General features: G+C 52.2%; 1 protein-coding gene across 2 annotated transcripts; it reads left to right on the top strand.

The window, feature by feature from the left end:
* The first annotated feature begins 4,255 nt into the window (after positions 1-4,255).
* On the top strand, positions 4,256-12,068 carry LOC129476044 (heat shock transcription factor, X-linked). Of its 2 annotated transcripts, XM_063634925.1 has the most exons (4): positions 4,256-4,336; positions 8,310-8,380; positions 8,456-10,331; positions 11,169-12,068. In XM_063634925.1, the coding sequence occupies exons 3-4, from the start codon at positions 9,792-9,794 to the stop codon at positions 11,910-11,912; spliced, it is 1,284 nt and encodes a 427-aa protein (XP_063490995.1). In that variant the 5' UTR covers positions 4,256-4,336; positions 8,310-8,380; positions 8,456-9,791; the 3' UTR covers positions 11,913-12,068. The 2 variants fall into 2 exon arrangements, with proteins under 2 accessions (XP_063490995.1, XP_055124596.1); XM_055268621.2 differs by lacking the exon at positions 8,310-8,380.
* Positions 12,069-13,689: the final 1,621 nt, after the last annotated feature.

The following is a 13,689-nucleotide window of genomic DNA, read 5'->3' as shown; positions in this document are numbered from 1 at the left end:
CTGTACTGGATCTGGTGGGGTTTTTTACTTCCTTCCTTGATTCCCCCACTATGCCCCCACTTTTTCTTTCTTGTTTTCCTTTCCTTTCCTTTCCTTTTTTCTTTCTCTTTCTCTCTTTCTTTCTCTCTCTCTCTGCTTCCTTCCTTCCTTCCTTCCTTCCTTCCTTCCGTCTCTCTCTCTCTCTCTCCCTTTCCCTCCCTTCCTTCCTTCTCCTTCTTTCTTTTGGAGCCAAAAATTAATTTAAAAGATGTCATGTCATGTTTTAACTTAGGAAGCAGCCTTTTCTGGTCACTTGGGGTGTTCATCTTAGAACACATGCTATCATCGACAAACCTCTTTGAATGATCAGAAGAAACAGATTCAAGTCCTTACCATAGACACAACTGGGCACAGACATCAAAAGAGCTCTGAAATCAGGGCGTGCAGAGAGCCCCAACACCCACACACCAGAACCCAGAGGTATCCCTGCCTGTGATTTTTAATTTGACAGTAGGTGGCAGAGTCCTGGGAGACGTGGGAAGAGGCCATAAGAGAATGCAGACATGGGAATGGATTAATCCAGAGTCCAGCCAGGTCTGCATCTCCCTGTCTCGGCCTGCTCACTTACAAATGGGTGCTCATTTACAAATCGGTGTGAATCACATTTCATCATTTGTGAGCTCCTTAGTTTCCAAGAAGTACAATTTTCTCATGTGTTTCTTGGACTTTATACATATGCCTCCAGAGTTTGAATCATGCAAAGATGCTGCCACTTAAAAACCTCTTTCCTACAAACTTATACCCCTCCGATCCTGGTTTTCCTGTGAATCTCAGCCGGGCACGGTGGCTCACGCCTGTCATCCCAGCACTTTGGGAGACTGAGGCAGGTGGATCATGAGGTCAGGAGTTCAAGACCAGCCTGGCCAAGATGGTGAAATCCTGTCTCTACTAAAAATACAAAAATTAGCCGGGCACGTTTGCAGGCACCTGTAATCCCAGCTACTCGGGAGGCTGAGGCAGGAGAATCGCTTGAACTCAGGGGGTAGAGATTGCAGTGAGTCGAGATCACGCCACTGCACTCCAGGCTGGGGGACAGAGTGAGGCTCCATCTCCAAAAAAAAAAAAAAAAAAAAAAAAAATACTGTTAGAAGAATGGAAAAAACGATATAGATGGAGAGAAAATATTAGTAATCTGATGTCTGATAAAGAACTCATATGCTGAATAAACACCAAACTTTTAACATTCAACCTTTGAAAACAAAGAATCCAACTAAAGATGTAAATGATTTGAAGACATTCACCAATGAAGACACGCAGAAATACACATACATTCACCAATGAAGATACACACGTGAAAAGATGATCACCATAATTATTCACTAATAATGCAAATGTCAACAGCACTAAGATTCCTCTACCCACCTAGTACAATGGATAGAATTCAAATACCTGAGAATATCAAATTCTGGAGAGGATGTGGAATTCTCATTCATAGCTGGTAGACAAGAAAAATGTTTCATTCACTCTAGAAGGCCTTTTGGCCCTTTCTTATGTAGTAAAACATAGACTTACCTTTAGATCCATCAGTCGTACTCCTAGGTTTTACCTAAGTGAATTGGAAACTTTGGTTCTCACATGGAAGATCGTGTACACGAATGTATATAGTAGTTTATTCATAATCACCAACCAAGATGTCCTTGAAGAGGTGAATGGATAAAACCAATGGTACTTCCACAAACTGAAAGTGTATTCAAAGTTCAATCTACCCTCAAATATTCCAGGACAGGAAATTTTGGAGGCCCGTTCAGCCAAGTGGCAAGGGAAAATGAATCACTGTCTTATCTCAACTCTTCCAATGCATCCAAAATGGGCAATTGTTTAACTCATTCTCCCAGGCTCGCTCTCCTAGATTCATAAACAGATGAAGGCACCCGAGCACTCATGAAAAGAATTTGTGAGGCAAGTGTTCACACATATCACAGCAAATGTCATAAACAGATAATCACATATCCAACACAACAGTGGATTAAACGAACAAGCCGCCTGTATGCATGGAATAAAAATACGATGAAATGTTAGAAAAAAATTCAATTCTAATTCCCTGCATACAAGATAGACTAGAAAAAAACATTCAGTCATGGCAATGGGTACAGGCAAAGGCTCTGAAATGAATTCTATGTAAGTACAAATTAACAATGTTTAGCAAACTAACATTAAAAGGAACTTCCATTTCCTCAAATCGGCAGCAAGCATACATAAATGTGAAATGTCAGAAGCTCTGCCATTCACGGCAGTGACAAGTCGTTGACCTATGCTGTCACCACTACCACCTACATCTGCAGTGAATATGAAAATGAAAAAGAGACAGAGCTATGGATGTCAAAATGAAAATGAGATATGAAGACTGCTAAGAAATAGTATTTGTTAACTATATGATTATCTACATAGAAAATTCAAAGGAATAGACACATTGAATATTCAAATGAATAAAAGACTTCAGAAAACGTCATATAGAAGGTGATTACAGCAAAATCATGAGCCTTGCCACACAGAAGCAACTTAGTGCATAAAATAGAAAATAGAAAATATACCATTCACAGCAGCATTAAAATCCAAAATGGAAGTAAGAAGAGCCTAACAAGACCTTCATGGAAGCAACTGTGCAAAGTTGCTGATAGACTCAGGAAATAATCTCAAGTAAATGGATCTGTATACCATATTCCTTGATGGGGAACAGAATATGGCAAAGATGTAAATGCTACTTAAATTAAATACAGAGTGAGTGCCTTAACTGTCATTGCCAAAGTGACAACAAAGCTCAGGTTGCTGTGCTCTGCTCCCCAAATCAACCCCGGAAAAATATAGAAGGGAAAAGATTAAAAAAAAAAAAAAAAAACATCAAAACAGAGAAAGCCCTGGGGATGACTGAAGACTGTGCTAAACTAGTACTTGTGTTTTGGGTCCAGGGAGCAGCAGGGAAATCGAGGAGGTCTGTACCCTGCATAGATGGCAGATTACAGGATGGATAGGGGAAAGTGTTTAACATTCCACCCCACATCATTGCGCAATCTGAGGCAGCGCCACAGAATCTGATGCCAGTAGCCCTGGGGTAATATCACGACACCAGGAAATTTGAGTTGATTGAGACACTATGGCTCCAGAGTTCTGCTAACAACCACCTGAAACAAACTTAGTAGGGGAAGACCAGCCTTCCACAAAATTATTATTTTAATGGAATATAAAGAATGAACTAGGAATAGAATAGTAAGTATGTGTGAAGGCCACATACTATGAGTAGATATTAATAAAATATGTGTGCATATATATAGTATAAAGTCTACAAATACAAACGAATATGTATCTAAAGATATATACACGTAAGTATATATAATTATACATCTATGATATAAAGATATATATGCATGTATATATACATATAAGCATAAATGTACATAATGTCTAAAACAGGTATGTATATAAACGTAGATATAAACAAAATGTACATATACTATATCTAATGTACACATACAATGTAAAATTTATTACCATATGAATGAGGATTAAAATATGAAAATCACTAATCTGGACTCTGCTGTGTTCGATACCTTCAAAACACATGGCTTCTCCAAATCTCTTGCTGCTGCTCAGCCTCTTCCGTGTAAAAATAAACCTTTTAGGACAAAAGGTTTGCAAAGTCTAGCTCTGGCTGGGGAGGAGCCCCCATGGGAAGGTGTGCATCTTCTCTCAGAGGTCCTACAATCACAGGTGCTGCAGCCCCCCAGGGAGCATCTAGCCTTGGACCCGCAGCCATTCTCTGCAACGCGTGCAGCTGGACAAATGCTCAAAGGTGACATAAACGGATCATCTCCCACCCATCACTTCATCGAAGAGCCAGGAGCCAGGAGGAGAACCCTCCTGAGTAGAGACTGAAGGTCCACCCTCCCCACATAGAGGGGCCACAGAATCCAGCTCAGCCCTTCCTGTCAGCCCTGGAAGACCCTGGCAATGTCGTCACCCCGACCACACCCCTCTCCTCACTGCCACCTCATGCGACTGGGAGTCAGAGACTTGGTCTGAGAGGAGCACACCCAATCGGCAGAAAATGGGGATCCAGACCCAGGTATCAAGGTCAGGACCCTCTGAGGGATGACTGAGGGCCCCTATCCCCATCCCCACCCTTACTCCACCAGAACCCGATTCAGCCCCTACTGTCAACCCAGGGAAGCCCCAGGCTTAGAGGCCGGATGTGACGTCACTGACACGCGCACTGGGGTCAGAGAGAAGGGAGAGGCCTCCTTCTGAGGGGCGGCTTCATACCGGTGGAGGGAAGCGGGCCCAGGCTCTGTGAGGAGTCAAGGTGAGGTGCTGAGGGAAGACTGAGAATGCCCCCGCCCCAGATAGAGGACCCGAAAGAACCAAGTGCCTTCTCCGCTCCCAGCCCTGTACCACCCGGGGGCTGATCTGGGGCTGACTTGTGAGGCTGGGCCGACCCCCTCCCTCCGCCGCTCAAGCTGCTGGGCACTCTGGAGTGAGAGCTTGGTGTGACCAGGGCAGGGCTGGTTAGGAGAGGGCAGGGCCCAGGCTCTGCGGGGCATCAAGGTCAGGACCCTGAGGGAGGGCTGCCCCCCCCGCCACCGAACCATGACCTACAGCCCCAGGTTCCCCAGCCCCATCCTCAGCCCCACTCTACACCCCACCCCACCCCACCCCACCCCACCCTAAACTCCACCCCACCCCCAACTCTCCCGCGGCAGAATCTGGTTCCACCTCTGTTGTCAACCCAGGGAAGCCCCAGGTGCCCGGATGTAAGGCCAGTGACTTGCACGCTGGGTGTCAAAGAGTAGCGGGGGGTCTCGCTGTGAGCGGTGGGTCGATATCGGCCGAGGGAAGCGGGCCCAGGCTCTGTGAGGAGGCAAGGTGAGACCCTGAGAGAGGACTCAAGAACACCCACCCCAGATAGAGGACCCCAAATAATACAGCACGGCCCCTGTGCCAGCCCTGGACAACCTGACCTGGCGGAGTCGGGCTTATCAGGCTGGGCCCAGGCTCTGACTGGCATCAAGTTCAGAACCCTGAGGGAGGGCTGAATGCCTCCACACCCCTAACCCAGCCACCACCACCATGACCTACAGTCTCAGGTTCCCCACCTCCATCCTCAACCCCCCACTCCACCCCACCCCCAAGTCTCCCGTGGCAGAATCCGGTTTGGCCCCTGCTGTCAACCCAGGGAAGCTCCGGGTGCCCGGATGTAAGGCCTCTGACTTGCGCACTGGGGGTCAGAGAGTAGCAAGGGCTTGGTTCTGAGTGGTGGCTGAAGATCGGCAGAGGGAAGCGGGCCCAGGCTCTGTGGGGAGGCAAGGTGAGACGCTGAGGGAGGACTGAGGACGCCCCCACCCCAGATAGAGGGCCCCAAATAATCCAGCACCACCCCTGCTGCCAGCCCTGGACCACCCGGGGGCGGACTTCTCGGGCTGGGCCACCCTTCGCCACCTCACCGCTTAAGCCCCAGGGGACTCTGGGTCAGAGCTTGGTGTGACCAGGGCAGGACTGGTTGGGAGAGGGCAGGGGCCAGGCTCTGCCAGGCATCAGGGCCAGGACCCTGAGGGAGGGCTGAGGCCCCACAGAGGGAGTCACTGCCCCTGCAGTCAACCCTGGGACGTTCCGGGCATGGCGGTCAGGGAAGCGGATCCTGATATCTGCATCCTGGGCTGACCGAGGGAAGGGGGTTGGTACCGTTAGCATGGCCGCGGGAGAATAGAGGGAGGGCCCAGGTCCTGCTGGGAGACAAGGAAGGCCTGAGCGGACCCAGTACCCCAGGACAAGGGGCCCACCCGGCCCCTATCTGAGACCGAGGCCCCTCCTCATTCAGCCTCGGGAATCCGACAGATAGAGACTCAGGTCCACAGAGGGGTGGGGCCCAGCCCTCTAGGAGACCAGGGAAGGAACAAGACAGAGGACAGAGGGGACCCTGGAGTCCAGCTCAGTGGGGATCTTGGCCTGGGTGATCCCGGGCACGGTGGCCACATGTGGTGCATTGTGGCTGGTGGGATCGGGTGTCAATGGGGACAGGGCTGTGGTACGAGGAGTGGGGCCTCAGGTGAGCAGAAGGAGGAGTCCCAGAGGCCTGAGGAAGGATTCACCAGACCTCTCATCCCAGACCTAGGAAACCTGCCCCTGCTGTCAGTCTTGGGAGGCCCCAGGCAGGACTGTGAGGAAGGGAAGTGCCCTGTCCACCCCCAACACACACTTTCTCAAAGAGGGTCTAAGGGAGAAATTGGCCTTGGTCTGCAAGACTCATCTCTGGTTCAGCAAAATGGAAGGGGCCAGATTCTGTGAGGAGCAAATATGAATACCTAGAGGACACCGAGACCGACGAGGCCCCCTGAAACCTGCTCCTTTGGTCAGCCTTGGGTATCTCATGCATGAGTGACCATGAGGTGCCCCCTCACTTCTGCCTCCCAGGTCTCAGGGAGGTGGGGGCCTTGGTCCGAGGGGTTTCCTCAGCTCAGCAGAGGGAGCCACACCTGGTCAGCACAGGGTGGAATCCAGGGTCTTCCAGGAGTGACGGGGAGGAAGTTTGGTGAGGACTGAAGGTAAGAAGGTACCTCCACGCTCTCAGAAAAGAAAGGACCTCACAGACACTGGTGTCACCTGTTCTCAGCCCCAGGTGGCCCCAGGCAGGAATGGCATGAGGCATGGTCTCATTTCTCCCGTCGTGACTAGGGGTGAGAGGTCTGAGGGAGGTGAGTACCTTGATCCCAGAGGGCACTGAAAGATTCAACAGAGGGCTCCACACCTGGTCAGTAGAAGGAGGACTCCCAGGATCAGCAGGACCCGAGGTTTGCCCCGTTCATGAGGAATGGAGGTACCCCCAACCCAGAAAGAAGCCACCCCACAGAGTCTAGGTGAATTCTGTTCTTAGATGTGGGGGCCGGGGGGGTAGCTGATCAGGGATGGTGCTAAGTGGCAAGCTCACTTGCACCACGGCAGGAAGTTGAGGAGCCCTCAGGGGGATGAGGCATTGGTGTCAAGGGAGATGTCTGCTCATCTCAAGGGTTTGAGGGTCGAGTAAGTAGAAGCCCCAGCAGAAGTAAAGATGAATAACCCACAGGAGGACTTTGGAACACCCACCTCATACCTGAAGGATTCAGCTGGTGGGGTCAGCCGTGGACACCCCACGCAGGGGTGACAGATGTGGGGCCTCCTCACCTCTGTTTCTGGATCTCAGGGAGGTGAGGACTTTGTTCTCAGAGGGTGTGTGGACAAAACAGGGAGGCACTGTGTTCAACAGACACAGTGGTCCCAGGATTGGAGAGCAGTCCAGGTGAGGAACCTAAGGGAGGATTGAGGGTACCTCCAGGCCAGAGAAACTCTCAGATCAAGAGAGTTTGCCCTGCCCCTACTGTCACCCCAGAGAACCCAGGCAGGACTGTCTGCTGAGGTCCCTCCTTTATCCTGGGATCATTGGTGTCAGGGAGGGCTGGCCTTGGTCTGAGGGGGCTGCACTCAAGTCAGCAGAGGGAGGGTCCCAGGCCCTGCCAGGAGTCCAGGTGCAGACTGAGGGGACCCCACTCACCAAACACAGAGGACCTAGCCCCACCCTGCCCCTTCTGTCAGCTGAGGGAAGCCGCTGGGTGGATGGACTCCCCTCACTTCCTCTTCAGGTGTCTCCTGGAGATAGGGCCTCAGGTCAACAGGGGGAGGGTTCCAGACCCTGCAGGCATCAAGATGAGGACCGGGCAGTATCCTCACCCCAGGACACATGGACCCCATTGAATTTGGACATCTCTTACTGTACTTCCGAGGAAACCCTGGGCAGGTGTGGGCAGATGTTGGTTGGGGCATGTCCTTCTGTTCCATATCAGGGATGTGAGCTCTTGATCCGAGAGATTCTCAGGCGAGTAGAGGAGTGGAGTCCAGTCCCTGCCAGGAGAAAGGTGAGGGCCCTGAGTGAGCGCAGAGGGGACCATCTGCCCCAAAGGTGTGTAGAACTCAAGAGTGTCCTGCCCGCCCTCTTGACAGCACTGAGGGACCGGGGCTCTACCTGCAGTCTGCAGCCTAAGGGCCCCTCGATTCCTCTTCCGGGAGCTCCAGGAAGCAGTCAGGCCTTGGTCTGAGACAGTGTCCTCAGGTCACAGAGCAGAGGAGGCCCAGGCAGTGTCAGCAGTGAAGGTGAAGTGTTCACCCTGAATGTGCACCAAGGGCCCCACCTGCCCCAGCACACATGGGACCCCATAGCACCTGGCCCCATTCACCCTACTGTCACTCATAGAGCCTTGATCTCTGCAGGCTAGCTGCACGCTGAGTAGCCCTCTCACTTCCTCCTTCAGATTCTCAGGGGACAGGCTGACCAGGAGGACAGGAGCCCCAAGAGGCCCCAGAGCAGCACTGAAGAAGACCTGTAAGTCAGCCTTTGTTAGAACCTCCAAGGTTCGGTTCTCAGCTGAAGTCTCTCACACACTCCCTCTCTCCCCAGGCCTGTGGGTTCTCCATCACCCAGCTCCTGCCCACGCTCCTGACTGCTGCCTTGACCAGAGTCATCATGTCTCTTGAGCAGAGGAGTCCGCCCTGCAAGCCTATACGTCCCACTGGATCCTCACAGCCCCGGGAAGCAGGTGCTACTACTCTTATCCCCGGGAGGAGACGGAGGCCGAGAGAGGTTAAGTGACGTGCCCAAGTCACACAGCTCGGCAGCGGCCAGGTTGAGACACCAGCATCAGCAGTCTGTTTGCAGACCCCTCACTGTCACCCCCTGAGCCAGTGCATCTTGGGCCCTGCGGTCAGGATGTCTCAAGCGTGGAGGCATCACCGGTTCGTGGCAGTCTCTGGAAGATCCCTGAGCTCTGTGCCCAGAATCGAGTCGGGGGAGTCTGTGCAGAGGTGGCCCTGTGTGTGGGGACAGTGTACGACACAGAGACTGCTTTGGATGGACACCTCTCCCGTGACCTCCTAGCATCCGATCCCAAAGGAACAACTGTTGCAGAGATGGACCACTAGGCACAAACCCATGTGCGTTTCTCTGGAGACACTGGCCAAGGAAAACAAGACATGCTCAAAGGCCAACAGCTGCATGCCCCACCACGATGTGACTGCAGAGACCCGGGGTGTAGAAGGGTGTCTCTGCTTGGTGGGGGGACACGTGCAGGCCGAGGAGAGGCAGGAAGAAGGCTGCCTCCGACTCCCCACTGGACTGCATGGCGACGGTGTGTGCTGGGGCAGTCAGCTAAGCCATTTGCCTAAGTGGCTGTCGGGTATCTGCGTGCTGGGGACCGACAGTGTGGGTGTGTTAGGAGGATCTGTATGGAGCACATTGCTGCCTCTGGCTAGGACAGGGTGGAAAGGGTGGCGTGGCTACAGCCTGACCCGTGGGCATTGTCCTACCCTTTATTCTGTGCTTCAAAGTGTCAGTCATGTGCTGGGGTCTGTGGGCCCATGACTCAGATGGTGAGCTCTGACCTTCCTGAGCCAGGGCTTTCCTGTAGTTCTGCCTGGCTCAGGAGCTCTAGGACAAGAGGACCGCTCCAGGTCTGCACCTAAGGTGTGGCAGGGCCCCTTGGCACTCCTGTGCACTAGTGTCATCTTTCCCATTGAAATGACTGTGAGGATCGGAATGTGCACATGCAGATGGGCAGCTACTTGTCTGCCTTGGCCCTTTATTACATAACTTGCTGGGTGTGTGGAGATGCCACCCCTCCCCCGGCAGTCAGAGCCCCTTTATGATGTCATGGGGCTGGTTACATGACTGCCAAGGGGTGCTGCTGGCCACACTGCACTAGCAAGTTTGCCAGTTGGAGGACTAGCCATCATTGATCATGGCTCGCTGTGAAGAAAGAAATTTGAGAGGACAGGGTCACGGCTTGGAAAGGGTGCCTTTTCCTCCCCAATTGCACTCAGAGACCTACCTTCACCCAGCAGATCCTTCCCCTGCCTGGCACGACCCAGTGTCCACTGGGAGCCCTAACTTCATGCTGCTGACAGAAGAAATCGCTTTCCAACCTCTGGCCGAGGCAGCTTCGTTCAGAAGGCCGCACCCTGACGGTGACGTCCCGCCCCAGGGAGCAGATAATCTCCTCTCCCTCCCCTTTCCGCAGAAACTGTGGAGACTGGTCAGCAGCAACCAGTTTTCGTCCATCTGGTGGGATGACAGTGGGACTTGTATAGTGATCAATCAAAAACTCTTTGAAAAGGAGATTCTCAAAAGGGACGTCGCACACAAAGTGTTTGCCACAAATTCGATAAAGAGCTTCTTCCACCAGCTAAACTTGCATGGCTTCCGAAAATGGCGTCAATGCACTTTCAGGACCTTCACCCGCATTTTCTCCACAAACAGGCCGGTCTCCATCTCGAATAAGGTAATGAACGACAAGCCTCTGGGGGGGTTAAGTCGGTGGGCTCTGGGGCCTGGTCGGGTGGAAGTCCCAGGACTGCCTCCTGGGAAGTGGGCGACCTCAGGCAGGGTGTGGGGCCATCACTGTGGGCTTGTGTCCCCCTCTGGGTGGAGGTGACATGAACTAAGAGCGAATGTGGGGAGAGGGCTGAGGATGGTACCTGCCCCTCTCGAGTGTGTAAAATATCACAGGTGCTAAGTAGCCATATCTGCATGTCCTCCTGCCCCGGGCCAGCCATGTCGTCTGGTGGTTGCTGTGTCCCCCTGACTCCATAGCGCTTTACCGTGTGAGGTGAGCAGGCCAGGGGAGTCTGGTATTTGTACCACTGTCACCCTAGCTGGTGTCTGGAGAAGTGCTCAAGTTGAAGTGCTGAAGGGCGCCTGGCGCAGGAGGTGCAGATGCTCCTGCTGCCCTTGGTAGGTGGGCCCCTGGTGTGGAAGAGCCAGTGCCCAGGGCCTCCAGCCCAGCCGGGGTGCATTCTGTTGCCAGCCGACACTGCATGGGGGAGGCCCAGAATCTTCTTCCCTCCTGGTCTGCAACTTCAAAGACCCTTTCCGCTGGCCATGGACACCCTAATCTGCCATTTTGAGGCTTTTTCCAAGACGGAAAGGCCCGCCACAACTTGGTAAACCTTGACGATGTGAACGCGAGTCCCCAGCTTCCTTTGGGGACTGGGACCTTTTCCAGAAAGGCCTCCTGGGCCAGCAGAGTTCTCTTGCACAGGGGCGTAGATGGTTGGTAGTTGTAGTCCATCCTTGTGACTTGCAGTTTCCTTTTGTTTATTTAAACTTTGACTTACAGTTAGAGTTCTACTGCCATCCTTACTTTCAAAGAGACTCCCCTCACCTCCTCGTGAGGATGAAGAGAAGAGTGGGCGTCAAGTCTGCACCAAGACATCAGGAGGAGGACAAGCCAGAAGCTGCTGGATCCTGTCTGGCACCAGCAGACACTGAGCAACAAGATCACACATCTCCGAATGAGAATGACCAGGTCACACTGCAACACCAGGAACCGGCCGGTCCCAACACCCAAATCAGGAGTGGCTCTGCTCCACCAGCAACTCCTGTGATGGTGCCCAATCCCGCCATGGCGAGTGACAACGCTCCAGCGACCCAGCCGGCGGGCGAGTGGTCAGAGGGCAGCCAGGCTCACGTCACTCCGGTGGCCACTGTCCCTGGGCCTGCAGCACTGCCCTTCCTCTATGTCCCTGGATATCCCACTCAGATGAATTCTTACGGGCCTGTGGTGGCCCTTCCCACAGCGTCCCCTAGTGCCCTTGCCATGGACACCACAGGACTTCCTGCACCTGGCATGCTGCCCTTTTGCCATCTCTGGGTACCGGTGACCCTAGTGGCTGCTGGGGCTGCACAGCCTGCTGCCTCCATGGCCATGTTCCCCCATCCCCCAGCTCTGCACCACCATTGCCCCCACAGCCACCGCATGTCACGGTACATGCCAGCTAGCGATGGGCCCAGGCGTACCCAGCCTATGCAGACCAGAGCACATAGAGGCGAGCATTTGGGCAGAATACGTGCTGGTCAATAAATGTGTCAGAAAATGAGTAATTTTCTGACTGCACAAAAAAGTCTTCATGGTCTCCATCCTTTTTCTTTCTTTGCAGTCCAGTACCCCGCTCTGACATCTTTGGCTTGCATGATAGAGACTTCAGCCTAACACGCCTCCCTGGAAAAGTGCCCAGGAGGTTCTCGAGCAGGTGCTGGGTTTTAGGAAGCCCCTCAGACATCCTGCCTCTGCTCATTAAAAATTATCTGGAGCTGGCTGGGCGCGGTGGCTCACATCTGTAACCCCAGCCCTTTGGGAGGCTGAGGCGGGTGGATCACAAGCTCAGGAGATGGAGACCGTCCTGGCTAACACAGAGAAACCCCGTCTGTACTAAAAATACAAAAAATTAGCCGGGCGTGGTGGCGGGAGCCTGTAGTCACAGCTACTCGGGAGGCTGAGGCAGGAGAATGGCATGAACCCGGGAGGCGGAGCTTGCAGCGAGCCGAGATCGCACCACTGCACTCCAGCCTGGGTGACAGAGCAAGACTCCGTCTCAAAAAAAAAAAAAAAAATTACCTGGAGTTGCTCGCTGAGTGCCAATTGTGCTGCTAGCATTGCCGGCCGAGGGTTCACAATGACACTGTGTTGCTGGCCATTCCTTGTCATGGTGGTGCCTTTATATAACAGGATCTTCACTTTACATACAGATGAGATCACGTCTGGCTTTGTCATTGAGTTAAAAAGTGCCCTTGATAGTTGTGGCAGTGACACATACTACCAAGGAGTCCTACAGGTTTGCAGTTTAGAGGGTGCTCATTAGTGTCTGGTGGACAGGATTTACGTTTGGCTTTTATGTCTGTACTGGATCTGGTGGGGTTTTTTACTTCCTTCCTTGATTCCCCCACTATGCCCCCACTTTTTCTTTCTTGTTTTCCTTTCCTTTCCTTTCCTTTTTTCTTTCTCTTTCTCTCTTTCTTTCTCTCTCTCTCTGCTTCCTTCCTTCCTTCCTTCCTTCCTTCCTTCCTTCCTTCCTTCCTTCCTTCCGTCTCTCTCTCTCTCTCTCCCTTTCCCTCCCTTCCTTCCTTCTCCTTCTTTCTTTTGGAGCCAAAAATTAATTTAAAAGATGTCATGTCATGTTTTAACTTAGGAAGCAGCCTTTTCTGGTCACTTGGGGTGTTCATCTTAGAACACATGCTATCATCGACAAACCTCTTTGAATGATCAGAAGAAACAGATTCAAGTCCTTACCATAGACACAACTGGGCACAGACATCAAAAGAGCTCTGAAATCAGGGCGTGCAGAGAGCCCCAACACCCACACACCAGAACCCAGAGGTATCCCTGCCTGTGATTTTTAATTTGACAGTAGGTGGCAGAGTCCTGGGAGACGTGGGAAGAGGCCATAAGAGAATGCAGACATGGGAATGGATTAATCCAGAGTCCAGCCAGGTCTGCATCTCCCTGTCTCGGCCTGCTCACTTACAAATGGGTGCTCATTTACAAATCGGTGTGAATCACATTTCATCATTTGTGAGCTCCTTAGTTTCCAAGAAGTACAATTTTCTCATGTGTTTCTTGGACTTTATACATATGCCTCCAGAGTTTGAATCATGCAAAGATGCTGCCACTTAAAAACCTCTTTCCTACAAACTTATACCCCTCCGATCCTGGTTTTCCTGTGAATCTCAGCCGGGCACGGTGGCTCACGCCTGTCATCCCAGCACTTTGGGAGACTGAGGCAGGTGGATCATGAGGTCAGGAGTTCAAGACCAGCCTGGCCAAGATGGTGAAATCCTGTCTCTACTAAAAATACAAAAAT

This window comes from Symphalangus syndactylus, chromosome X (assembly GCF_028878055.3).
Source record: "Symphalangus syndactylus isolate Jambi chromosome X, NHGRI_mSymSyn1-v2.1_pri, whole genome shotgun sequence".
NCBI classification, from domain to species: domain Eukaryota; kingdom Metazoa; phylum Chordata; class Mammalia; order Primates; family Hylobatidae; genus Symphalangus; species Symphalangus syndactylus.
The sequence above is the reverse complement of the archived record's forward strand: the minus strand, read 5'-3'. Positions and strand labels throughout refer to the sequence as shown.